Here is a 27,500-nt window from a genome sequence, read left to right as displayed (position 1 = left end):
CACATTTACCTATATAATGAGTCAAAGCGACCAGAGTAAATAACAACACTTTATATATATATAAATATATAATGGGAGGAGGCTCAGACAACATTTTATTTGTTTTGAAGTTGATGATAAGAAAAGTTAGGCCCTAATATTGATTGTGTATGCACTGGGTGAGTTAGTTTGAATTGAAAAAAAGAAAGCTGTTTAGCATGCATTTACAGTTTCCTCTTTTTGTCAAGTTGTGCACAGTGTAGGCTTCCATATCTGATCATGAGTTAACGGTAACCCCTATGGAACATGGGTCAAGCTTTATCTTGAACTGACAAACTAATCTGGTGAAAACTGATGAAACGTTATTGATGGTGAATATTGAACTTACGACTATCCTCAACTCTATGTTTTTACTGCACAGCTTATTTATTTACATTCTGTCAGATCTGCTATCATGTTATCTGTATCCGATCAGAGAGCATTATCTGTGCAAATCACAAATCTGTATGATGCATTCATGTTAGTTTTTTACCCCTAGTATCCATCAGCCAGATATATACATATTAGTGTTGTGTGACGCAAGAGGTCCAGGGGGGTCAAAAGATGATTACAGGAATAGGAAAAACTAAATATAATTCTGTTTGCATACAATTAAGTCTTTCACGTGGCTCTGACGGCATTGTACACCTCTTTGATCTGCGGAGCTGTTGAAACACTTGGTAAAAACGGTCCGCTCTCTGATAACGGGTTGACAATAATTTGTGTGTGTCTCTAGGTGGCTGGAGTGTGTGGGGTCACTGGGCACAGTGCAGCAGCGAGTGCGGAGGCGGGATTCAAACCCGGGCTCGGACCTGTCAGTCACCACCGGAGGATTCGTACATGTGTGAGGGTGTGGTGGAGGAGGGCCGGCCATGCAACTCACAGCCCTGCACCGGTAAGCTCCTCATTCTGTGTGTGTGCTTAAATTCATGTTTCTACACATCCATGTCTGCCAGTGAGTGCCCTTTTTACGCTTTGTGGTTAAATATGAGTGTCCGGTGTGTGCAAAGTGTGTGTTTACAGCTATTTATTTATTTATTTTTTTGTACATCATGTTCATCTCCTTGTGTATCCATTCTCTATAAGTCAGTGTTTTGACTTAAGGAGTGCATGTTGGAAAGGGGACTTTGATCGATGAGAAATAATAATGACATGGTCAACTGTATTCAAGACCATGCATGCGCAGTTTGTCAAAATCATTACTCTCACAAATGGCTGAAAGGACACAGGAAATCAAAAATCCGAGCACAATTATGTAAAAGCTATTTACCAAGAAGCATTAGTGCTTTTACTGAACTGTTCTCCTGCTTTCTTCATTTGTACAAAAATAACACTTTGTTTTTGTCCGACAAATAGCTCAAACAGCACATTTTGTCATTATTGCAGATTTGTTTATGTGTTTTTTTGTTTCCCAGTAAGTCATGCCACCAGAGGCATTTGAAGACTCAGATAAACATTATTATACAACAGCTGAAAACATCAAATGAGCACTGCACACATTTACAGCACATTTATACCGACAGCACAACAAAAGTCCCAAGTTTGGCTGATGCTGTTCTGGGTGACCAATCACGTCACGGTTGTGTCCCAAATATAACCCATTAATTCAGGAGCTCTGGTTGCTAACCCCGCCCCCTCCTCCCCCCGGCCTTGCCTCACCCCCTTTAGGCAAAGGTCGCCATCTCTCTCGCAGCCAATCGCTTCGCTCGGTGGACAGCCGCAAGCGTGATGACGTAGACAAGCCCCGCAGCGGACAGCAGAGCCCTCAGACAGGTAAGACAACGGGACGCAGAGGGATCCCATGCATCAGTCACTGTGGCAGCTTGGGTGACCACCACACATACACTATACAATATATACATAATGACAATCATAAACAAGAGAGTTGCACTCACTTTTAATCTACACATCTATCAAAATCTCCCAAAGCAGTGTCTCGTCCGCAATGGACTAATTCCAACATGGACCCTGACTGAACATAGTGAAATTGTATTTTATGTGAGGTCATAACAGGTCACTGTGCCCTGTCTGTAAAACACTATATCAAATGGAGTCCTCCCTCTCTGTTAAAGTGATACTCCACCCAAAATCAGGAGTAGCAAGCAGTCAATCCTCTGTAGGCTGAAATAAATAGTTTAACTAATTAGGACTTTTGTTTATGTATTTGTTCGATTGTATCCCCCCAAAGAGTTAGATACCAGTTTCATGTCTGTGTGGTGAATACGGAGCTAAAATCAGATGTTTAACTTAGCTTAGTGTAGTTGCATGGCAGCCTTACTGTGACAACAAAACGCATGGTGTGGCAGTTTGGCAAGAAATAGTTACAACACATAATTTCCCCTAAAACTTCACATTAAAATGTTTACTTTTTATAAGTACTGGTTAGACGCATTATTAATAGGATAATCAGTGAGTTCTGGCTTTAGCTCCACACTTAATGAACAGACAAGAGAGTGGTATCCATCTTATCATCTAACTCTGGAAAAGAAAGGAAATATGTGTACTCCCGAAATGTTACTTCGAAACTATTACTGTATAAGGTATATGAATGATTTATATTCATACACCTTCACAGATAGCTTCTTCACAGAGACAAGAGGCTGTGATCAGCTTGGATTTCTATCAGTATTTAGCCATATTTAACAAAGTGAGCAAATGGATGGACAGAGGACATTGAATCATTGGCTTCAATGCATATTTTGATATTTGCTCACCATAAAACTAACTATTGGAATCCAATGTTACTGATATGAATCTAAGATGAGCCACCTGACTAATGCTCTGTACTTCAAATTCAATTATAGTAGATAACTTTCAAGCCTACAGGGTGTGCAGTTTTGATACCAATAGATTTTGTGTGAAGTATCACTTTAATTTGCTAATCAATTCCCCTCCTCCTGTTTAGTTCTCTTCTCCGTGCTTCCCCAGCTGTGACTGCCCAATTTTCCCTTATTGGTCAACTGACCCATCGAATCGGCAGTCATGGCCGTTGAAAAGATGACTGACATATCCTAAGCCAGTGGCATTCACTTCCACAGGAAGTTAATGCAAAGGATATGACATCAGAGCCCCACAGATGAAGAAGGACAAACAGAACAGAAGCTGGGGTCAATTTCAGGGGTCGCCTCCTTTGAAGGATGCAGTGTCCGAAGTTAGACAGAACATTAGACGGGCTGGACATGCTGCTCCCTTCCTAATGAGCTGGTCTACAGGGGATTAAGGCCTTCTTGCAAGTTCCTATCATTGTCTTTTAAAGTGACCAATGTGCAATAGTTTGGAATACTGAGGACCATCAAACAACAGTAAGGTCTGTGAAATATAGAGTCACTTATCAGCCACATTTGGAGGAACCTTGGAATGGGACAGCCTCATCCACCTGTTTGGTCTTTGAAGGAGGCGGACCCTAAAATGTGGCACAGCTAGAATCTACCCTTTATTACACCACAACCCTTCCTCTTTTGGCCACAGAGGCTGCATCCTGCATGATAATTAGTTATGGCCCTCTCCTTTCCTTTTCCTCTTTTTTCTCCCTTTATCCTCCTATCCTTTACCCACCCTACCTCCTCAGTAGACTCAGCTTCAGGTGAGGAGTGGTCAGCGTGGAGTGTGTGTTCTGCCACATGTGGGGAGGGCTGGCAGAGTCGCACTCGTTTCTGTGTGTCCTCCTCCTACAGCACCCAGTGTAGTGGGCCACTGCGTGAGCAGAGACCTTGCAACAACTCTGCTGTTTGTCCAGGTAAGCCCCCCCACCCAACCACCCCCTTTCCCCCACTGCCACCTTCCTGCGCTCGCCAAGCCCTCTCCTGGACCCTGCTTCACCCATACAAGACCCACCTGACTCACGTCCTCAGGCACTTAGCAAATCCGTGGACCCTGGGTTGATCTCTACCCTCACTTTGCCTGCAGTTTACAATGACTCCCACTATAATAGCAGAGATTCCACGGTGTTCTCAGGCTCTCCTACATGCAGACAGGCAGGGAGACTCCTCAACTTAGAATATTATCCCAGGACAATGGATCGGCATAAATGATGCCAGTAAAGCTAAACAGTAGAATCATTCATTATAGTCAGGACAGCTCAGTGTCTCAGTGTCTATGTTCTCTTGTGTTGTTCTGGTGTATTAAGGGGACCTGTGTGTGTCTGTCTATAAATCATATCCCAGCTGCTCTGATTGCAGTGCACGGCGCATGGGATGAGTGGTCACCATGGAGTTTGTGTTCATCGACCTGTGGCCGAGGTTACAGGTCCCGAACACGAAGCTGCAGCCCCCCACAGTTTGGGGGAGATGTCTGTGAGGGCCCAGAGAAACAGACCAAATTCTGCAACATAGCTGTCTGTCCAGGTAAGGAACACATTCATTCAATATTTATGTTTGTGTGCATTCCAAAATGTACGACTGTAGGGACTGTACGCACATGACCAGTTTGAACATGTCTGCTGACACCTATTATAGACACCTAAACAGAATTGTGACTGTATGCAGACTTTCACACAACTACTTGTCCCCGTATAACGGCAGGCTTCTTGCCTTGCATTCAAGTGTGACTATTTGGAACAGTGATAAACACTTTTGCCTTTGACTTTGTACAAAGCTGATCCATGGTACTAAAAAATATTTAACCTAAACAAAACGCTACAGTATGTAATATACACCAGCACATGAATTTCTCACTCAGTATTACAGATATAGAAAAATAAGAAGATTAGATATGTCCAAATATAAATATTCAGCAGTGAGACCCATATGGGAAGTACACATTGAAATCCAACTCTTTATCTGATTCATAAAAAGTCTTTGATTTAGTATATAATTTATAATGCACCTAATAAGTGATACATTTTCGTGTACTCTTTTCTGTTTGCCTGTTGTTGACCCTGGCTGTTCTCAGTGGATGGAGTGTGGAATGAATGGTCCAGCTGGAGCTCCTGCTCCACCTCCTGCTCTAATGGGACAATGCAGAGAACCAGGGAGTGTAATGGCCCCTCATACGGAGGCTCCGAGTGCAGAGGAGAATGGCTGGAGACTGTCGACTGCTTCCTTGGGGAGTGCCCGGGTATGAAAGAGACAAGGCCAGACAAACATATTTACTGTGGTACAATAATGTATTTATTGCTCTTTCACTACAGATTAACAAGAAGTTATCATATATAAGCTGGGTATTGTATCATACATACATTAATTTGGAATGGATTTCATTGTAACTTACAGAAGGTCCTTTCTGTTTCTATTGTATACTGAAGTCTCTTCAGTTCTGTACTGAATAATTTCCCCTGGGAATGCCTACATAATCAAACTCATTTGAACACACATTGCACAGGGTGGTGGCTTGTTGGATAAAATGTCTAAGGTGGCCTACATGGTTTCACGTGACTTTAAAGGAGCATGCCAGTTTTTTAAATGTTTTATCTAGTGGGGTGGGAACATATTAAGTAGAAACATAAAGTGAAAATGATACAGGAACAAACCGGATTTATTTATTCAGCTGCAGAATGACATTTAGACAACATATTTAAATTAAATTATATAACAACAACAATGCAGACATTATAGAGGTTTAGACATAAGACATAACTTCCACAAATGACTAATATTTAATTTCCTTACATGAAAGAAGTTATGCACAGTATTGCAAAGATCCTATCCTAGTTTTGCCCTGTATACTTACCTTGAATAATCAATGTTCAATACTCTTTTGGTACGGACCATATATGTCCAAAGCGCAAATAGCAAAAACAGTCAAGTACAGAAAGCTGACACTGACGGTGAATATATTCTTTGATTTTATTTGATCCAGATAAAGTTCTGAAATGTGTCTGTTATCAGTCAATGGCAAGTGTGTGCGGTTGACTTTCACAAAACTACACATTTACTACAAATCCCAAAGACTTTGCATTGCTAGTATTTTTACTTCCTAGTGTTCCATGGTGGTTGAAATTGATGTTCCTGCATCCCAGACTGCTCCCAGTTTTCATTAATTTCAAAATTACATATAAATGATCAATGAATTGCATTACATGAGTGCATTAAGTCTCTGCTTGTTCATGTTATTGCTCTGTGTGAGTAACTTATGAAACTCTAACACAGTACAATGTGTTTTGAAAAATGATCTACAGGAGTAAATAAACATAATTTGGCATAAATGGATTAGTAGATGTAAAAACACTCATATGGTCTGTATGTATGAATGGTGTGTGTGTGTTTCATTGTCCCCAATAAAGTCCTGTCTCACACTCTGATGCTGTATTGCTTCTGTCAGTGGATGGCAAGTGGCAGCCATGGTCTTTGTGGTCGGGCTGTTCTAAAACCTGTGGAGGGGGGAGCCAGCAGAGAAACAGGATTTGTTATGGGCCCTTTTTTGATGGCCAGCCTTGTCCTGGAGAACAAGAAGAGGTCCGTCACTGTAATGAAAAGAGATGCCCAGGTCAGTGGATGGGACTGTAACCAAATTGCATGTGATGGCTTACATGATGACACATTACATGATACTCATTTACTCTACTTTTGTGTACAGAACCTCATGAAATATGTGGGGAGGACAACTTCTCCAACGTTGTGTGGAAGATGACTCCATCTGGGGATACAGCAGCAGTACGCTGTCCTCCCAATGCTATGGGTGAGCTCACATATTACAACAAAAATCATCACACACAAATGTCCACTGGAAGTTTTAGGAGTTGGATAAGAAACAAACAGTGGTGATATAGATTCATGTGTCCTCACACAGGGCTTATCCTGCGCCGCTGCAGCCTGGACGAAGAGGGCATTGCCTACTGGGAGAATCCCACCTATATGAAATGCATTTCCAATGACTATCGCAGTATACAAACATTGGTGAGCATCAACACATTTTTCTTTTACACTCCTGGTAGCCTAAAAGCAAAAATAACTATATATAGACATTAATTATGGCTTTTCCAATTTGCCAATTAGGTGTGAATATAATATTCTACACGCTATCGTGTCAAACATGTTGATCACTTTCTGTGAAAACTAACACAACCCACTTTCTCTGTTAGACTCGGGAACACTTGTCGAAAGCACAGCGTGGCCTTGTGGGAGATGGAGTTTCAGAGGTGATGACCAAGCTGAGGGTGACATCCAGTGACGGGACCAGCTACAGCGGTGATCTGCTGGCCATCGTGGACGTGCTGAAGAACATGACAGAGATCTTCAGGAGGGCATACTACAGTCCCAACAGTGCAGACATGAGGGTGAATGGATATACTGTATGGGTGTACTGGTCGTGTACTGCTGTTTGTAAAGCAGTTTGTTTACTATCCCAACAATATAACAGTTAGGTTAAAACATGATTGCAAGAATTGGTCAAATTTAGAGGCACTAAAAAGCTCAAAATATTGACATTTCTGGTATTGGTCTGACCTTATAATGAACAAAAAAGATATTACAGGATGAGGTTGTTATTCTATATTTTTCTTATGGTGAAAGGTAGAGCTAAGAAGTTTGGAGAACTGGTACTACAGTGTGTTCATGGTAATGAAGGAACATGTCACCCAGTGCAACCGTGTGGCTCATTGATATGTTTTAAAATCAATGCAGCTCCATGGCTCAGAGGAATACGATATATCAGGCTCTGATACTCACACAATACTTGTTAGTAGATACATTCATCATTAGATGGGGTGTTATCATGGGATTTGTTGATGAGAATAAATATTACAGACTATTACTAGCTTTATCCTGTAAATACCTTTTCTCTCTTTTTTTCCAGAACTTTGTGCAGTCAGTGAGCAATCTGTTGATGGAAGAGAACAGGGAGAGATGGGAGGAAGCACAACTGGTTAGTGTCACCCTCTCTTTCTTAAACAGGATTTACCTCATCGCCTCGTCTATAATTACATCTTTGGTAGAACTTAGTGTACAGTAATTATAACTACCCTGAAGCTGTAGATTGAGGAGTTAGACACTGTGACAAAGATACAGGTGGACCAACAGCCCACCTGTATCTCTTCAGAGGAAGAGAGGCAGAGGAGAACTGCTGAAGGACATAAATATATATAGCTAATGAGTAACTGAGTCAACACTAACACCCACTCATCCATCTGCTGCACTCATCCACTTGTGCATCACTATCTGTGCTGACAATTCAGCCGTCCAGCTGTCCATACTTTTCCCTCCATGCAGGCACCAGAAAAATGCCAAACAAACCAACCTGGTCTCCTCAAAATGAGAACAGTGTCTTAAAATGCAAATAACACGCTTTGTGCAGAAGAAGTTTGTTTTTCCACTATGAAAGCATTACATGAAGAAGGCACAATTTATACTATTGTTATTGTCTTCAACTGTGGAATGCCAAGAGCTCGTAACTTTAAGGAATATCTTTTCTTATGTAACATGACCAAAATATGTACAATTTGGTTTTAACACAACATCACGGTTGACCTTTTTAGTTTGGCTGTACTTTTCCTTGTTGGTAAAATCATGAGTAAGTTGCAGTGACTTGAAAGTTGGGTCAGGGATGTTATCCAAGTGGACACCATGTCTGCTTTTAAAAGAGCATTTTATCACAAGGACAAACTTTGTAGTCTTTAGACCTTTATCAGGACCAACGATGGATTACCAACCAGTTAAAGCTGCCCCTGGGGCCCCAGTACCACTGGGGGCAAAGACTCCATGTTAACCATGTGGCAATAACAGAAGTTAGTGGTTAATTATTTAACTTAATGTTGTTTTCTCCTCTAAAGCAGTTTTTAATCTTAAAACCCCAACTTGAAGAAGGGCCCTGATTTGAAATCTAGTTCAAAGGCTTTTTTTCTTAGTCTATATTGTGCTTACCATTTTCTCTTTCCATTTCACTAGAACTGTGCTGATACATTCACATTGTACAGAGAGTGGGAGAAAGTGAGCAATCCGGCACATATCAGGGTAAATCTAAGACAAAGCGGATTCTGAAAGCTTAAAATCAAGTCAAATACAGCCAATAAAGAATATTGTGGGAGCGACATTTTCATTGTGTTATAATACAAATATTTTACATTACAAAAATGATAAGGCAATTTAAGACATACATAATGTGATGGTTTGGCTGTCTTAATCAAGTTTAGTTCTCTGCAACTTGATATTTATACTAAATGGAAATACATGGAACAGCAGTGGCAGCCTATTAGGTAGGACAACACATGTAATCATCTAAACACACTGGAGAGTGCTCTGAAGAATGTTCTATAATGCAGCAAGAGATTATAAAATGAGATAAAAGAAAAGACTGATGAAGCCTATAAAATAGTCATTTAACACCCAGTTTTATTTTGAACACACCTGGTACACTTATTACAAAACACATGTTATTGTGTTTGATCCAGTTGAGAAATAATTGATTTCTGTTTTTGTGGTCTTGTTGGGGAAAACATGGCATTTGTAGTAACTTTTACATTGTGGTTGTGGTGTACAAGGCCATGTCACAAATGTTGCACCTTCTGTTTATTTATTTATTTTACCAGCAAGGAAACAATCCCTTGATATCATAATAAAGTGAGTGTCCATTTACTCACCATGAAGAGTCAATGCACCCTTTAAAGCAGGGGTGGGGAACCTCCGGCCTCCGTGCCGTATACGGCCTGCGAGACCATTTGATCTGGCCCTCGAGGTAATTTGCAAAACACACGCAAAAAAAAATCCACTAGAAAAAAAAACTTGACGCCAATATTTTAAACGGGCGACTGACTGTTTTTCCTGGCCAAGGTCAGGGTCCTTGAACACAACACGAGTGGAACATGTCATCACGTGGTCACATCATGTCAAAAAACTTCAATATTAAATGAGTCATTAACATCAGTGAACGCAGCGTGGCGAGTGTAAAACAGAAAAAGGTGGATGCGGAATGTCGCACTTTCCAGGAGAAATTGGACGAACAATAATTTCTTTGTGGAAGTAAAAGGCCAGTGTGTCTAGTTTGTGCATACACACTTGCGCTGAAAAATAATCTTGAGCGTCATTACTGCACGAAACATGCCAAACTGCACGAGCTGAAAGGACGAGTATTTGGATAAAGTTAACGCTCTTCGGCGGAGTTTGGCCCAACAAGCAGCTCTCTGCAGAGCGGAACATGAAAACATGGAAAGATAGACAGCTAGACCACCACACCAAGAACAGACTATTCCACCACTGTTGTGCAATTATCACTGCCATGTACAATACTCACATTATTTTCTATCAACTACTTGGTACTTATATTATGTTGTATTCTATTTAATTATTGTTTACTGTATTTTTACTTCATATGTTCTTTTGCTGTGACAAGATATATTTCCCCGTTGTGGGACTAATAAAGGATTGCTGATTTCAGATAAAACAGAAAGATACAGGTTAAGAAAGTTGCTTTTTTGCACAGCATAAAAGAAAGGTGAAATGAATGGGCTGCGTCTTAAAAAAAATTGCAGAGGTTATGAGTTCAATAATTAGTATGGCCCTCGAAGGATGTTGTAAAAAATAAAATGGCCCTTGATAGGAAAAAGGTTCCCCACCCCTGGTCTAAAGCAACCTTTACCAAACATTTTGTTGCCTTAACTGAACCCAAAATTGAGCTTGTTTTACTTGCTCAGCCTAACAGTAAATGCAGCTCATACATGTGAGGTGTCCTTGCTATTGTTAAATAACCCTGTCATGGAGGAGGAGTGCAGTCTTCACATTATTCAGGTCCACTGCACTCGTTATGTGTTCCTTCCTCAGAGTGCATCCCCAGAGTTTTAAAACAAAGACACAAAACATTTAGAGTTAATTGCATGCTGTCATGACTAAAATTAAGAGTTGACTTTGTTGATGCACAAAATGAAATATTAATGTTGGTTATAGCTGTGTAGAATATGAAGAATACGAAGAATGATGGCACTGGTATGACAATGTTTGCCACAAATACAGCTTTTTTTATAAAAAAAATTGTGCGTCAAGTGTTTCAACAGCAGTTCAGATGTATATATAAACAGTATATATATTCATCTGAAATCTATAATCCTTTTTCTTTCATTATTCTTTCATGTCTCTGTTTCCTCAGCTGGGACCAAACATCAAAGAGCTGTTCCGTCTGGTGGAGGACTTTGTGGATGTCATTGGCCTGAGGATGAAAGACTTCCAAGACATGTATGAAGTCACCGATAACCTAGGTCAGCCTTATCTCCATCCAGGAGATCTTCACAGCTATCTGTACTTATCAAAAGAAAAACTCTTATCACAGCTTTGGCTTTTCTTCTTTGAAGATTGATCTCCATATCTACAATGGCAGTACATAGAAGGGAGGACAGGGGAGGGTGACCTGGTGGTTAAACTGACATGCTGTGATCTCACTCCGTACACAGTTATTTATTATCCATTTAAGCTTGTCACAAATATATCAATAATGGTGTGTATGTTGGCCGATAAGTAACAGGAAATTACAAAAATCCAAGATATGTTTAAAGTAAATCAGAAACAATATCAGCATTACATAATGTTTCCACTGCATCATTAAGGATGGCATCTTGTGTTTTGTTCTTTATTAATGTTCTTTTTATTTATAAATACATTTTCTCTACCTTACATTTCCCAGACAGAAACAAAGAAGTCCCCAAAAATGTAGGATACATTAATACCTATAGATAAAATAGTCCTTGGTGACAGACTATTTTGAATATTGAATATTTATCAAACATTAATAATAAAATCCCACACCACAGAACAATGTAATTTGAAGGGTACTCCTGTGATCCAGTATTGCACTCATACACTTAGATATCATGACTGTTAGTACTTTGTCTTTAGTCTTTTAACATGACACTAAAGGAGGGTCACAGAAATTGACCCAGAAAGTCTAACCTCTAATAAACATTTGCACACGGTGTGGTGATTTAACAGATACGTTCCACACTGCAACTGTCATTGCATTGATTTGGCATCAATGCATCTACATTGTGCAGCTTATTTATTTATTTTGTTTATTTATTTTGTTGTTTTTCATTTTATCTAAAGTTTCTATTGTTGCTTTCAGGCTAGAAACACAGTTAACCATTTCAATAATAGTGTAGTACAGCTAGTATTGTATGTTGTCCATAGCAACAAGCATCATTTGATCCCCCAGCAAACATATGTGGTTGTTTGGCTCTAAAGCTCTATAGAGTGACGGTTATCTAATGTGTCCGATCTTTCATATTTCACATCAGTGGTTGCTAAAATAAATAATAATAATAATAATAATAATAATAATAATAATAATAATAATAATAATAATAATAATAATAATAATAATAATAATAATAATTAAAACATTGTATTTCCATTTGGCAAGTGGAACTGGAGTTAGCCTGGAGTCAGTGGAGGCTCTGGGTTGAGATTTGTACACCATCATTTGTTGCAAATTCTTCCGTTTCAACTAATTTGATACTGTTGGGCATATGGCACATTTCTTACAGCATTCTATTTCTGTTCCTCAGTATCTACAACAAAAGAACAACCCCATGTTCAATATTATCATTCTCCAGGGCAGCAGGTCCAGCAAATCCACATTTATAACTACCTGCTGTCTCCTTCCATTGCCCACTGACTGTAAACGCTCTTTTTTTTTTAGGGGAAAAAATGTAATGTAGTCATCACAGAGTCTCTGCTGCTCTATGTGACCTCTAGATACAAACATTTGAGTTTAGTCAAGGGAGAGTATGTGAGAATTGGGGCCAGATGAGAGGTCCTGTTTATAGCGGTGCCACCTCGCTGTCTAGAGCCAAATAACCGCCCACACCCGCAGCATACCTCCCCTGGGGCGGCTGACCTCCTCTTCCCTCCCACACCACGAACAGAAACAAAGCAGCGCACATCATCTGCCAATATATAGTTATCTCAGAGTTTCTTCCTCCAAACTCATCAAAGTAGTCAAGTTATATAGGATTATGGAATTCATTAGGCTCAAACCTTATCAGCTAAATTAGTTATTTTTCTGTTAGTTTGTTTATTTTCCTATGTTGACAATTTAGATATTATTTTATTTAATAATAATAATAATAATAATAATAATACATTTTATTTATAGGCGCACTTTTCATTTACGTAAACAAAACTCAAAGTGCTACAGAGTAAAAACGATCAGCAAAATATACATTTAATAAAATAAAAACATTTAATAGACAGACAAGACAACACAACACTTTGAAATGGTTAAAGTCTAGCAAAATGCTCTGTTAAAAAGATGCGTTTTTAGGCATGTTTTAAAAGCATCCACAGTCTGTGGCGTCCTCAGATGTTCAGATGTTTAAAGATATTGTTTATTAATTTAATAGGAGCGAGATTAGAGTCAATATTTTTTACTTAAAAGTGAACTACTTTATTGTCATGAAATAGAACATAACCTAAGAACAATGTTAACTGGACCAACAAACTGTCCAAAGCTTCAGGCTTGTGACTGTATGTGACTGTATGTCACCCAGTTTATGCTGATTTAATTGAAAATTAATTTTGGAGAATGCACTTCTATGCACTTAGTGCTTTAAAGCACTAATCACGGGGTCCTTATGTCAAAATCTACTTTTAAAGTCTTCATTATATTTTGTAAATCCCTAATATTTTGAATCACACTACCAAACAGCTGACCTGGGGCCAGGTAGTATGCAGGCTTGTTTTTTACAATTTTACAAGTCAAAACTGCTCACTGCTTTTATTTCAAACTTATTTTTTTAGCAATTTTACTTTTATGAATTGTTTTCCATACAAATTTGTATACACAACCAGGTCGGGTCTATTTCATTTATAGAGGCTTCACAATCTCTACAGCATGTGGCACCCTCTATCGACAGTATACCCTAGATAAAATAAATCTTGAACAATAAACATTCATGACTTGATAAGACAGTAACAAAAACAATTAATTAATGAATTAGGTATTGCAAACTCAGCTAACTGCTTCATCAGGACTGTGTGGGTTTGCTTGATCTTTATTGAGAGTAATAGGCAACCCCACCAGAAGGAATGACTATTCAAATGTTGGTGAATTATGATTGGTGCACAGACAATTGTGACATTACATGTCTCCAAATGAGCTTTGCCTACTTTAAACCAGAGAGAAGTGCACAGAGGGAAAAAACTAATATTGAAACCTCTCACATGAAATAACAAAACCTGTTCTATCTTTAGCAGGCAGGCAAAGAGAGGAGAGATCCCTTATGATGAGACATGCAATAGGTGCAGTGTCAAGACAGAAGTAACATGGAAAAACAGAATGTAAATGTTGATTAAAGCAGCTGTAATCAGTGAACGATTCAGATGTCATAATTTCTATGTTACAGTTTTGAGCGTCCATAAGCGTCCAGTGGTGGGTCATGCTGACATCAGCTTCCCTATGAAGGGCTGGAGGGGCATGGTGGACTGGACCCGCAGCTCTGAGGACAGAGTCACCATTCCCAAGAACATTCTGTCTACTGGCAAGCCAGGTGAGGGATGTAACACATGTCACATGTAACCAGGACAGTGTGACAACAGCTCCTTCTGTGGGCATCATGTAATATTTGACAAAAATAATAATTATTAATAAATGTGTCTTCTGAGAGAAAAACATTTTCCCTGAATACTGCAGTCATGTCTGCGTTCTGTTTCTGAATTCAAGAGTGTGTGCTTTAATGTGTGTGTGTGTGTGTGTGTGTGTGTGTCTGAGTTTTGATTAACTCGTCAACCCTTGGATCGATCTACTTCACGCTTGCCATGTGTGTTGCTGAGGAATCGATGGAGTGGTTAGCGCATGCGCTACAGACACTTTGGTTACCACATGCCAGATCTTTCTTATCCTGTGTTGTGATTAAAAATGTGTGGTATATCTGGAGTGCATACCAAAAATGCTATCCAAGACACACAAATTAGAAAAGGAGAAGGTAGTCAAAAGGCCAGAGAGGGGTCGAGTGCGTCTATTAGGCCCCCCGAGGATGATGCACTGCACTGTCAGCATAATGCTGTCCAGTACAACTGACTATGATCTCAATAATAATAATAAGCTGTATTTGTATAGCACCTTTCATACAAGAATTGCAGCCCAAAGTGCTTCACAGCAAAAACATAACAATTAGTTTAGACAGAATAAGAGCATTTACAGTACAATAATCACAGTGTTGATGTAAATGAGTCTGAAGTACCATTATAAAAATAGCAGAATTAAAATAGCAAATAAAATAGCAGAATTAAAAAAGTATAAAATAGCAGAATACCAAACATATCATTGAATTTACACATTTCCAACGATTATTCCAAATGTTGAACATTGTCAACTTTGTACAGGTAAAATTCAACAGGTGTACTTAATAAATTGGAAATTCATTTTTAAATATCAGATAGGAAAAAAAAATAGGAACATCAAGGAAAAAATATATGTCTATTTTAGCTTGTATACAGGATGTTCATACCTCATTTGTAACATTTACACAGACCAGGTACTGTTTCTATAGAGTGAATATGCCTGTGCTGCAACAACAATTCTCACAAAAACATATGTTCATACTTACATTTCCCTACATATAATTAGTATCTAGTCATATACTTTTTCTTGAATTTGAGATATCTGTCTCTGAGAAGTTTCAACCACTTCGGTACAATTGAAGTGAATGCAATGTTTGAAAAACCTAACAGCAATTTAACATGAACAGCTTTCATTGGACCCCTTTTAACCAAAGACACAATCCCTATGGACGTGTGACATGTTGCAGTTTATCCAGGGACAAGCAGTGGCATCAGGTTGAACAAACTAGGCCAGAAGTTTTTCTCCTCAGCCACATCCATCAGCTCTTCCTGGGGGATCCCTAAATGTTGTTGGTCCCTAAGACAGATGGAGTACACAGCCCCTGGGTCTCCTCCCAGGTGGACCTGCTCATAACACCTCCACATGGAGGGGTGCAGAAGGCATCAGATGGCCAAAAGTGTCTCTAAGGGTGAGCCCACTTTCAGCCACTTGTATCCACAGTGGAATTTGGAATCTTGTGACCATAGGTGAGGGTTGGAATGTCTGCTCCTTTTTCCTCACAGCACACCCATCTGCCAGTTGTAGCTGACCTTTTCCCATTGCTTTGAGCACAGCAATCACATTTCCATTCACATTTCTGAAAACCGCAGCAAATAAAAAATATTGGGGAACTCTCCATTCAAACAACTCAGCAGTGTTATGTGAATAGAGGCTGGAGTGTGAGGAGGATAGGTTTACAACACACTCAGCTTTAATGCTAGAGAGATAAATTATATACTGTATCATAATAACATTTTTTGTTGCCTTATTTTTTTAAATATTGAACTATTAGTGTATGAGTTTTAAGTATATCACGTCTCCGAGTACTAAAAGCGCTATCAGTGTTTCCCCTACCATTGTCTGTGCCCCCCGCCCAACGGAATCCTACAAGCCCCCCCACCCTGAATTAATTTTTTTAATATTCACAACTCACTTTTCACATACACACAGAAACTCCGGGGTATCATACCCCGGATGATGAGTTAGTAACATACATTTACATAAATGCATACAGATAGAGAGGGAGAAGAAGAGAAGGAGGGGAGGAGATAGGAAGAGAAGGAAGAGAGCAGGGAGGTGTCCCCTGGCAGTCTAAGCCTATAGCAGCATAACTAGGGGCTGATCCAAGGCAAACGTGAGCCAGCCCTAACTATAAGCTTTATCAAAAAGGAAAGTCTTTAGTCTGCTCTTAAATGTGGAGAGGGTGTCTTCCTCCTGAACACAAACTGGAAGCTGGTTCCACTGGAGAGGAGCTTGATGGCTGAAGGCTCTGGCTCCCATTGTACTCTTAGAGACTCTAGGAACCACAAGTAACCCTGCAGTCTGGGAGCGTAATGCTCTAGTTGGTTTATAAGGTACTATGAGATCTTTAAGATATGCTGGAGCCTGACCATTAATTACTTTGTAAATCAGGAGAAGGATTTTGAATGATATTCTGTATTTTACCGGGAGCCAGTGCAGAGCAGCTAATACAGGAGTAATATGATCCCGTTTCCTTGTTCTTGTCAATACACGTGCTGCTACATTTTGGATCAACTGAAGAGTCTTAGGCGACTTTTTTGGGACAACCTGATAACAATGAGTTGCAGTAATCCAGCCTTGAAGTAACAAATGCATGGACTAGTTTTTCTGCATCATTTTGAGACAGGATGTGTCTTATTTTTGCAATGTTACGTAGATGAAAGAAGGCAGTCCTTGAGATTTGTTTTATGTGGGAGTTAAAAGACAGATCCTGATCATTCCTTACAGTGGTGCTGGAGGCCAAATTAATGCCATCCAGAGCTTCTATGTCATTAGAAAATGAGTTTCGGCGGCATTTAGGGCCAAGTATAATCCAGTGTAATGACACACTCAAGGCAAAGTATGACTCTGTGGGCGCTGCACAGTTTCCAAGCCTCATCCCCGAAACGATACCTCAACCTTCATGCCGCTCAGATGCTTTCTGACTCACTGATGCTCACCTTCACTCACTGAAGGTTTCCACAGAACCCCACACATTAAACTGGCAGCTAAGAAAATATTCCAAATATCTGGCTCTGACACATGTACATACTCGGATGATGTAGCATACCTAAATATGTTCCATATCTTTTTGCACTTTATCCAATATGTCTATCCTGTTCAATAAATGTACACTGTGTTTGGACCTTGACGTAGTCCCAGTTTTTAATTGTGGCCCTCTCTGTGATTGAGTTTGACACCCCTGATCTACTGCTTGCTTTGCGCAGTTTCTCCTCAGCTGTTTCACAAAGGGCAGGGCTCCGCCCCCTACACACACACACACACACACACACACACACACACACACACACACGTGAGCACACAGTTACAGTCAGACACAGAGCGGAGGAAAAGAGAGGGGAGGACTAAAACACAATCCGCTGCTAAATGTTTTACTTTAAAATGACACAGTATAATTATTTATTACTTGTTAATCATGTTTAAAAATGTCAGCTCAATATCACGTCATCAAAAGAGCCATAGGTTCCCGACCCCTGGCTTAGACTATGTGTTTGTCAGAAAAGGTTTTACAATTAGCATCTCTACAAATGTTATACTGTAGTGGTGGGATAGTCCTGTATAATAGAGGAGAGAGAAGAGAAGAGTAGATTTAGATCTGGTGTAGCTGAACCACTTTTCCTTCAGAATGGAGAGCAATTTGTACAAAATATCGATTAAGATCATACACTAGAAAACATCAGAAGAAGAGGAGGGCTCTATTGTTAATCCTCAAGACTATGAATCCTGGAAAACATTACTTGTTGCAGCCAAAGTGAAAAACTATGCCCCTATTGTAGACGTTGTTAAACAACTTGTGAAAGTGAAGTCATAAGAATTTATCACTGAAAATGCCATAAAGAGAAAATCTGGAAACGAAAGCATTGCTGATGAAGATGGTGAGAATGCCTATACTTTAAAAAGGCCAAGTGGGAGCTTGAATCAGAATCAAGGGTATACGATCAAATCTGTACATTTTGTAATAATGTGAAGTTTCTGAAGTCATGTGAAAAAATTATACAAGCTGAACAACGACCAAACATGAATGTGCAACCCAATGAGGAGATGGAAATCTTCTCGCAGCATCAAACAGAGACATACACTGCCCGTTCAAAAAACAAGTCAGCACCTGTATTTAAATAAGCAGATCAGTAAGAGCCTTCCATTGGATAATTACTGCAGTGATTAAAATGTTTCTGCTGGCAACAAGTTATTTAACCCGAGCTGATGAGGTGAGGAGCTTCTCATTTCTTAAACCACCATGTGGGAAGACACATCCTGTGGTTGTGAAGAAGATGTGAATCAGTTTCAGAAGGGTCAAATAATTGTCCTGTATCAAGCAAAGAAAACAAAAGGAGATTTCTGAAACTACTGAAATCGTGTTAAGAACTGTCCAAAGCATTATTAAAACCTGGAAGGATCGTGGTGAACCATCATCTTCAGGAAGAAATGTGGTTGGAAGAAACTGTTGAATGATGGTGATCGGAGATCATTTAAACGTTTGGTGGAATCATATCGTAAGAAATCAACAGTAGAACTCTCGGCTATGTTTAACAGTGAAAGTAAGAATATCTCCTCACGCACAATGCAAAGAGAACTCAAGGGATTGGGACTAAACAGCTGTGTAGCCATAAGAAAACCACTGATCAGTGAGGTAATCGGGAAACAAGGCTTCAGTTTGCTAGGGAGCATAAAGATCGGACAAGAAGAAGGTCATGTGGTCTGATGATCCAGATTCACCCTGTTCCAGAGTGATGGTGCATCAGGGTGAGAAGAGAGGCGGATGAAGTGATGCACATGCCTCATGCCTCTCTCATCATCAATACAAGATCTTGGTGGAAATTTAATTGAACTCTGGACTGAAATAAATGTTGTGACATTGCAGAAGCTTATCGAAACGATGCCACGGTGAATGCGTGCCGTACTCAAAGCTAAAGGCGTCCAACGAAATATAAGAGTGTGCAAATTTATTTTGGACGGGCAGTGTATTTGCTGCACTATCATGGGTTTTGGTGTCAGTGCAGTCCAACAAGAAGCCGTTGTAGTCGATCTGGTATGGAGATTATCTTTCACAATATATCTTCTGAATTGCCCATTTTAGATTCAAGGTTTGCCCATCCGGTCTACATGTGTTTTGTGGATCTGGAGAAGTTGTATGACCGGGTCCCTCGGGTGATACTGTGGGAGGTGCTGCGGGAGTATGGGGTGAGGGGGTCACTTTTGAGGGCCATCCAATCCCTGTACGCCCAAAGCGAGAGTTGTGTCCGGATACTCGGCAGTAAGTCGGAATCGTTTCCCGTGAATGTTGGCCTCCGCCAGGGCTGCGCTTTATCACCAATCCTGTTCGTGATTTTCATGGATAGGATATCGAGGCGAAGTCGTGGAGGAGAGGGGTTGCAGTTCGGTGACCTGAGGATCTCATCGCTGCTATTTGCAGATGATGTGGTCCTTATAGCATCATCGGTCTGTGACCTTCAACAGTCACTGGATCGGTTCGCAGCCGAGTGTGCAGCGGTTGGGATGAGGATCAGCACCTCCAAATCTGAGGCCATGGCTCTCAGCAGGTAACTGGTGGATTGCCTACTCCGGGTAGGGAATGAGCCATTACCCCAAGTGAAGGAGTTCAAGTACCTCGGGGTCTTGTTCACGAGTGAGGGGACAATGGAGCGAGAGATTGGCCGGAGAATCGGAGCAGCGGGGGCGGTATTACAGTCACTTTACCGCACCATTGTGACGAAAAGAGAGCTGAGCCAGAAGGCAAAGCTCTCAATATACCGGTCGATCTTCGTTCCTACCCTCACCTATGGTCATGAAAGCTGGTTCATGACCGAAAGAACGAGATCACGGGTACAAGCGGCCGAAATGGGTTTTCTCAGACGGGTGGCTGGCGTCTCCCTTAGAGATAGGGTGAGAAGCTCAGCCATCCGTGAGAGACTCGGAGTAGAGCCGCTGCTCCTTTACGTTGAAAGGAGCCAGTTGAGGTGGTTCGGGCATCTAGTAAGGATGCCACCTGGGCGCCTCCCTAGGGAGGTGTTCCAGGCACGTCCAGCTGGGAGGAGACCCCGGGGAAGACCCAGGACTCGGTGGAGAGATTATATCTCCTCACTGGCCTGGGAACGCCTCAGGATCCCCCAGTCGGAGCTGGAGGATGTGGCCCGGAGAAGGGAAGATTGGGGTTCCTTACTGGAGCTGCTGCCCCCGCGACCGGATCCCGGATAAGCGGTAGACGATGGATGGATGGAGATTCAAGGTTCCTTGTAGAATCTTGCAGGAGTGTTACTCCACCAGATAGCAGGAAATATTCAACTTTTGTGACCAAGGAAGTGACTTGTACGATCATCTTGTTTGGTATGATATCAGGTTTTCCTTTATCTCCTTCATAGAGTTCAGTTCTGTTTCTTCATCATTGTTTCTTGATTCTGGTATAATCTTGAAACTGAGACCCATGATTGTGCAGCAACTATAGGTACATCCCAAGTTTCTCAAATTGCCACCATGTTTCCCTCACTTGTCTTTTCCTTGCATCTTAGTCTTAAGGAAACCATGAGAGGATCAAGGAAACGAGGAAATGTGCTTCTAGAGAAACGAGACGTCCTTTCCTCTGAAGCATTTCATGAAGCAATGTCTGTTTCTGAAGTCTGCGATCACAGCTGATCAGCTGTCAGTCTGCTTTAACATCTGGAGAGACTTTTGACAGAGTTTGTGTCTGCGCACATGTGCACTGTGCTAATACTAATACATATACAGTTATCACTTGAGCAGCAGCAGCAGCCTGGCACCTGTCTAACAAACACCTGCACATGAATAACAACCTGCAGTCTGTCTTTATACTCTGTAGATTTATGTGTCCTGCTTAAAGGCTCAGAGACTATGGGAAGAATCCATATATTATTTTATTTTATATTTTATTTATTATCCATTATTTATGCATTATTTGCATCAATATCTATTCATATTCTAAATTCTAAATGCATTGTTAAATAACCCAGAATATGATTATAGTGTCTTTTTAACTCTTTATTAGGCTTATTGTTTCAGCAAAATAATTTAATTACGTAATTCATATCAAACCCGACGCTCAGGAATGATCAGCCTCACATGTGATTCATTCTTTAGGTTATGTACAGGGAAAACTCTTGTGTTAGGCTACACTGTTCATGAAAACAGCAGCACATCTTATGTTATGTTGTCACTGCAAGTAATAAATAACATTGGACAGATGATCATTTGAACAACCTTTCTGAAAAACACATAGTCTAAGCTATATTCCGGTGAATGTTCAATGAGAAAGGGTCAATAATAAGAGAGAACCATTAGTTTGAAGAAGAATGTTTAATGCAGTTTTTTGTCCTGAGTTATAAATCACGTGAAAACACAAAGAAAGCTATCACTGGTGCAATGCGATCTCATATTTTCTAATGCTAGAGATGTATAAGTTGGCAAAAATCACTACAAGAATTATTCCCAGATGGTACCGGTGGCCCAAATTTACCGTCCTGGCTCTCAAACTATTTTCCATAGCCGTATGGGTTATTCGTCAGTCAGGACGTTTTCGACCATTAAAGACAGCCCTTTACTGCTCGCATGCTAATGAGGCCGTCACTCCCAATCAGGAGCAATTAGAGACAATTTCCTCCCCAGCTGGGAGATGTGTCTCGACGGTGAATGTCACGCCAGCAGCCAAACCTCTTTATGCATACAGCTTGGACTCGCTTACGTGGATTAAAACAGCTCTGTGATGCCTTGTTTACACTGATTGATTGCTCCCTTCTCACATCTCTAAAAATGCTATGAAATAAGCATTTTTCAAAGTAAAAACTAAAAAACAAAAGCCATGCTTTGCAGGCTACAAAAGAACAGAGAGAAATGCGTTTTGTTTAATGTTTCTGAAAATGTAATGAAACAGCGTTGGAGGGGCTACAGGACAAATTGGATTTGCCTCCTCTTCGCAGTGTGCAGACATGCAACACAACAGCAATCACCTACAACTCACCAAAAGAAAGAATATAAATGAACTGGGTTCAACTGAATATGTTAATTGCAATTAGTTTTTTAGTTAAAGCACAAATATAAAAACTGTATAAGACAACAAAGAAATAACCAACATCATCAATGATTCAAACCTCAACCCGAACCGTAACTACAAGGACTACAGGTGTGCTTCAGCTCCTTACACACACACAGTATGTCTCCTGCAGCGGAGCAACCGCTCCTGTAAACCGTAGTGTAAAGTTGTCTAGGCTAAATTATTTACTCAATCCTCATTTTTTCAGTCAGTGTTTATTTTTATAATATCAGCTAATGTGCCAGTTGTTCAGATGTTAGCTGGAGCTTGCTAGAATATTAACCAACTCATGTGTGTGGAAGGTAACGTGTGTGTTCATATTTCAGCTCGGACTGATCTCAAAACTCAAAGGCTCAAAAGTCTTTCTGTTGTTTTCCTCCGGGGTCTCTCCACATGGAGTCACACTCACACCGGTGGAGGCTGCGCCGCATTAAAGGGGCCCTCTGGAGTTTTCTTGTAAACAAACACAAGTTATATTTAAATTCAGTGTTACACAGCATTGTGTGCATCTTTGAAGTCTGACATATGTGTGGAGTACATTACCCCTAAATCATTTATAAAGAAAATTCTTTAATAATTTTAAATCCAACATTGTTTACATCCATGTCTACTTGCTAGCGTTTGACAGCTTTTGTTGTTGCATTACAGCATATCTTGGCACCACCTGTTGATCAGTGGAATAGTGTGAGAACATTGGTAGGACTGTGAATCATGTCAGCTGCGCATGTGCAAGACGGGGACCCACTCCAAACAGCTCCATAGTGCAACAAGCAGACTGTGGGACACTCATGAAATGCTCCTCAATAAGCATATTGTTTCCCTACATGCTGATTTCATATGCCGTTTCCCTGCAAGTACACAACAAATAATATAATGAAATATACATAATGATACAAGTCAAATTAATTTTCAGACAAAGTGAAATTCTCATCTGTATTTTTAGTTTTAACTTCACCTCATATTCTGCTGTTGTTTAAAGCTTCCATTAAGAGGCAATGTGAACAAAATACAGCAAAAGTTCATGATCAAAATCATATCTGACAGAGTGGCAAGACACAAGTTAAATTTGTATGATGTTTGCTCCGTTCTTGGCATGTGTGTTCCTGTTAGGAGGTAATGGAGTATATTGGGTAAGCACAAGCGCACACTTGCTTTTAAAGGGTTTTCTAGTCCACTTCCTCTCAACACTAACTGGTTTAGATGAGTCCCCAATATAGCAAATTATCCTTGCAAACTGGAATGTGTTGAAGCATCAATTAGACCAAGCCATATAATGTGTTTCAGACTTCATGGTCGGTCATGATATCCAACATTGCCTGCTCTGTCCATCTGTGAAGCTATGTGACTAATGAACCACATGCATGTGTATATTCACACAACATATGCAAGGAACTATTCAGTGCATACACTATACAAACAAATGGATATCGACTGATACTTGGCTATGCACTGTTCCAGTTCTCGCACACAGACATAACTTATTGAATCACTGAGGAAAGTCCCTCCAGGCTTGCTGTTGTTGGGCACAGACAATCTGGCTGAGCATATTGGATAGGCTAGCCAAAGAGTGGATGAGCAGAACACATAACACTTTATCCTCCACACACACACACACACACACACATCTTGCTTGGTTCCCCCCTGATGCCCATGGGAGCTCAGCTGTTGCCTGGGAGCTACAGCCTCTGCCTGCTGCCTGGCACACTGCTACGTGCTCTCTGGCTGCCATGTAGTGTGCTGGAGCAGAAGAGCTGGATGTCTTCAGATGGCCCGGCAGATGGAGTTTAGTTTTTTTCCACTTTTGACACTGCAGCCGGAAAGAGTAGGCATCTCCTTGCCCCAGGGTGTGTGCCTTTATGTAGTCCAGCAGTCAAGTTTTGACAAATTTCTTCCGTTGCTGGCACTACTCTGTTGTCTCTTAATCGCAGCAGTGGGAGTTCACCCATAGAGAGCACATGTAAAGAAACACAGATCAATACCAGCCAATAGATGTCCTACTGCAAGTACTGTAGATGTTTTGTGATTGTAACTGATCACTAGTCCAAAGGATGGATTTCCACACTGTGTCAATGATGCATATGTTGTGGTGGCGCTGAAGTGACCCTGGCAGCCAGAACATTGGATGACCTGACAGCAAAAGGATGTAGACCCAATACCCTGACTCATTCAACTTCAAACTGTTCAAACTTCTTTCACAAAAACGACTTAGTAGATGTATTCAACTTTTACAAACGGTTTTAACTAAATGAAGATTATACGTAACTCCAGCATGTGCCATGTGAATCCGTAGTGGGCCAATGAAGCACTGCACTCTGATCAGAGATTTGACATCCTTGTCACCATCTTTAAGCAGACCTTGTGGACGTGATATCATACTGTTGACTTTCATTTGGCTCGTAGTCAGTCAATCTCTCTGTCCAGCACTTCCATCAGAGTCACCCCCGATCTTTCCTCAACTCACATCATACACCAGTGGGTTCAGCAGGGTTTAAAGTTAAAGCTTTAAAGTCACACCCTCTTTGTCATAATATGTATGCCTGTCATTTTACCAATCATTTTATTCTGTAATTGCCCCTATACACTACTTTTCATTGTTATTGGTGTTATAATGAAAAGTTAAATTGTGTACCCTTGCACAATAGATTCACAGGAAACGATGCCTGTCCTCCTCAGTCTTTATTAAAACAAAGGTTTCTTAGGCCACAGTTTGTTTGGCTGTGCTGGAAGAGAAGCTGCTCAAACTATGTTTGCTGCCCCTAGCAGTTGATACACAAGTGCCTTTTGTATATAGAGAAACAGGCCAGATGTACTCCCAAACAGATGCTAACAGTGGAGGTTTATAATACTACTGTGTATACCACATTGTGTGTCTGCACATTGCGCACTGCTCCTATAACTAGCATGGATTAAATGCAGTCTAAATGTCACTGTGTGTACAGTGCAGTGTAATTAAAAAGTTGATTCGATTTGAATCCTCAATTTCCATGTTTGTCAGCATGTGTGGTCCACGCTTACAGTCCTAACATATGTTCTGCTCAGTCATACATTTTGGGCTGCACACGGAATATCTTCTCTGACATGGACAGAGGATGAAATTGACCACAGGGTCCCTTGTGGCCACGCAGTGAGGTGTTGCGCATCAGACTTTTATCTGAGTGAACAGGATTATATATATATATATATATATATATATATATATATATATATATATATATATACAGTATACACACATACAGTTCATGACATAGATAAGTCCCTACTGACCAACTCTGTCAGCATTTGCCTTGCAAGTTTCAAGGCTGATTTAGAACAGTAGATGTGTTGAGCAATTGTCAACCCATGAAATGCCAATTTCTATAAGTGTGTTAAGAAATGTCAATATTAACACCAGCATTGATGTTTTTCCATCACAGTACAGTCACATAATTAAGTTTCCAGCTCAAAAACAGGTCCAAGTGTTTTTTTAAGATTATTTGTTAGGTTTATTTTATGCCTTTAACGATAGTGCAGTTGAGATTGAGCCGCTGCGGCATGGACTTAGACTCAGTCGCCCGCTCTACCAGATGAGCTACCGGGCGCCACAACATGGATTTTCAAATGTTGTGATCAATCAACAACACACATTAGAACCAGGGTTTTTAGATAATCCAATTAATGTTCAATTGTAATATTACTGTGATTGTACACTGTACGTGATTTCATATGAGGATGTGATAATAATAATAATAAACTTTATTTGTATAGCACCTTTCATACAAGAATTGCAGCCCAAAGTGCTTCACAGAAACACATAAAAATAGTACAACATTAGACAGAATAAGAGCATTTACAGTACAATTCAATGTTAAATAGCAGAATAGTATATAAATAAATAAATATAGTATATAAATAAAATAGTATAAAATAGCATTGGAAATAGCAACAGTGAACATTACAGAATGTGTTTAAAGTGGCATAGAGTAGCAGCATTAAAGACTGTATAAAATATCACCATTAAAAGGCTAAAGTAAAGAGATATGTTTTTAGTTTACTTTTGAAAATATTGAGAGAGCTTGCCTCCCTAATGTCTGTAGGTTGTGATATATCATAAGATAGTATTCCTTATGTTGGACTCAAAGCCCCGAAGAAGGATGGACCATGACGTGTCAGGCTGTGCTGCTACTATCTGTCACTACGGAGATTACGGAAATTATTTGTCAATTGTGTGTGCTTGTATCTGTGTGTGTGTGTGTGTGTGTGTGTGTGTGTGTGTGTGTGTGAAACTGTAAAGCAGTGTAAGGGACAGTGTTTATAGCTGACTTGTCATGTAGGCCAGCTCCGGTGTAAAGAGCTCTTGGGGGCTGGAAGAGTGGAGGCAGCATGGCTGACCTGCATTCTGCTCTGTAGCAGGCCACAGCACTAACAGATACTGAACCATCTCTCTAGACACTCCTCATTACACTGTCATATTTGACTTTGACCGCTGCTTGGGTGTTTCTGTTTATTCCCCAACAGATTCAGACGAGTCCTCGACGTTTGTAACCGGCATCGTTTTGTACAGAAACCTGGGCAGCATTCTGACTCTTCAGAGGTAAGACTTCTGACTGCAACTCAAAGAGTACAAGCTTTGTTGATTGTTCCCTCAGGTCATGAAACTCAATTACTATCAGCGAACATAAATCCGACCAAATGTATTTTTCAGTTAGGTTCAGGGCACCAGAGTACTTATTAACAATAGATTTGATTTGTATGTTTTAAGCTACTTGGCAATTTGCAGTACAATAGAGGAAGGAACACTTTTAAGGAATATTGCAAAATGTATTCTACAGTATTGATTAAAAAGAAAACAACGTTTTAACATCCCGAAGATTTCAATGGATGCAGCTTGTTAAGTTGTTATGGAAAATAACACAGATGAGGTGCCATGGTTGAAAACAGATGGGAAGTGAAAGGCTTGACTGACAGGTAGAGACACAGAGAGATA

At 40.3% G+C, this 27,500-nt stretch overlaps 1 protein-coding gene across 9 annotated transcripts in view; it reads left to right on the top strand.

Annotated features, from left to right (window-relative positions):
* Window positions 1-27,500, top strand: part of adgrb1a (adhesion G protein-coupled receptor B1a) — a 150,244-nt gene that overhangs the window by 70,608 nt on the left and 52,136 nt on the right. For 5 of the 9 annotated variants that reach the window (XM_029450970.1, XM_029450971.1, XM_029450968.1 and 2 more), the window contains exons 3-15: window positions 755-913; window positions 1,687-1,791; window positions 3,587-3,754; window positions 4,182-4,361; window positions 4,909-5,073; window positions 6,277-6,441; window positions 6,532-6,633; window positions 6,745-6,851; window positions 7,037-7,231; window positions 7,750-7,818; window positions 11,029-11,137; window positions 14,279-14,422; window positions 27,032-27,107. In XM_029450970.1, the coding sequence (XP_029306830.1) occupies window positions 755-913; window positions 1,687-1,791; window positions 3,587-3,754; window positions 4,182-4,361; window positions 4,909-5,073; window positions 6,277-6,441; window positions 6,532-6,633; window positions 6,745-6,851; window positions 7,037-7,231; window positions 7,750-7,818; window positions 11,029-11,137; window positions 14,279-14,422; window positions 27,032-27,107 (1,744 nt within the window). The remainder of the gene's footprint in view (window positions 1-754; window positions 914-1,686; window positions 1,792-3,586; window positions 3,755-4,181; window positions 4,362-4,908; window positions 5,074-6,276; window positions 6,442-6,531; window positions 6,634-6,744; window positions 6,852-7,036; window positions 7,232-7,749; window positions 7,819-11,028; window positions 11,138-14,278; window positions 14,423-27,031; window positions 27,108-27,500) is intronic. The other 4 variants (XM_029450972.1, XM_029450966.1, XM_029450967.1 and 1 more) reach the window with 3 other exon arrangements.

This window comes from Cottoperca gobio, chromosome 16 (genome assembly GCF_900634415.1).
Source record: "Cottoperca gobio chromosome 16, fCotGob3.1, whole genome shotgun sequence".
Classification (NCBI taxonomy): Eukaryota; Metazoa; Chordata; class Actinopteri; order Perciformes; family Bovichtidae; genus Cottoperca; species Cottoperca gobio.
This window is presented reverse-complemented; position numbering and strand designations above follow the sequence as displayed.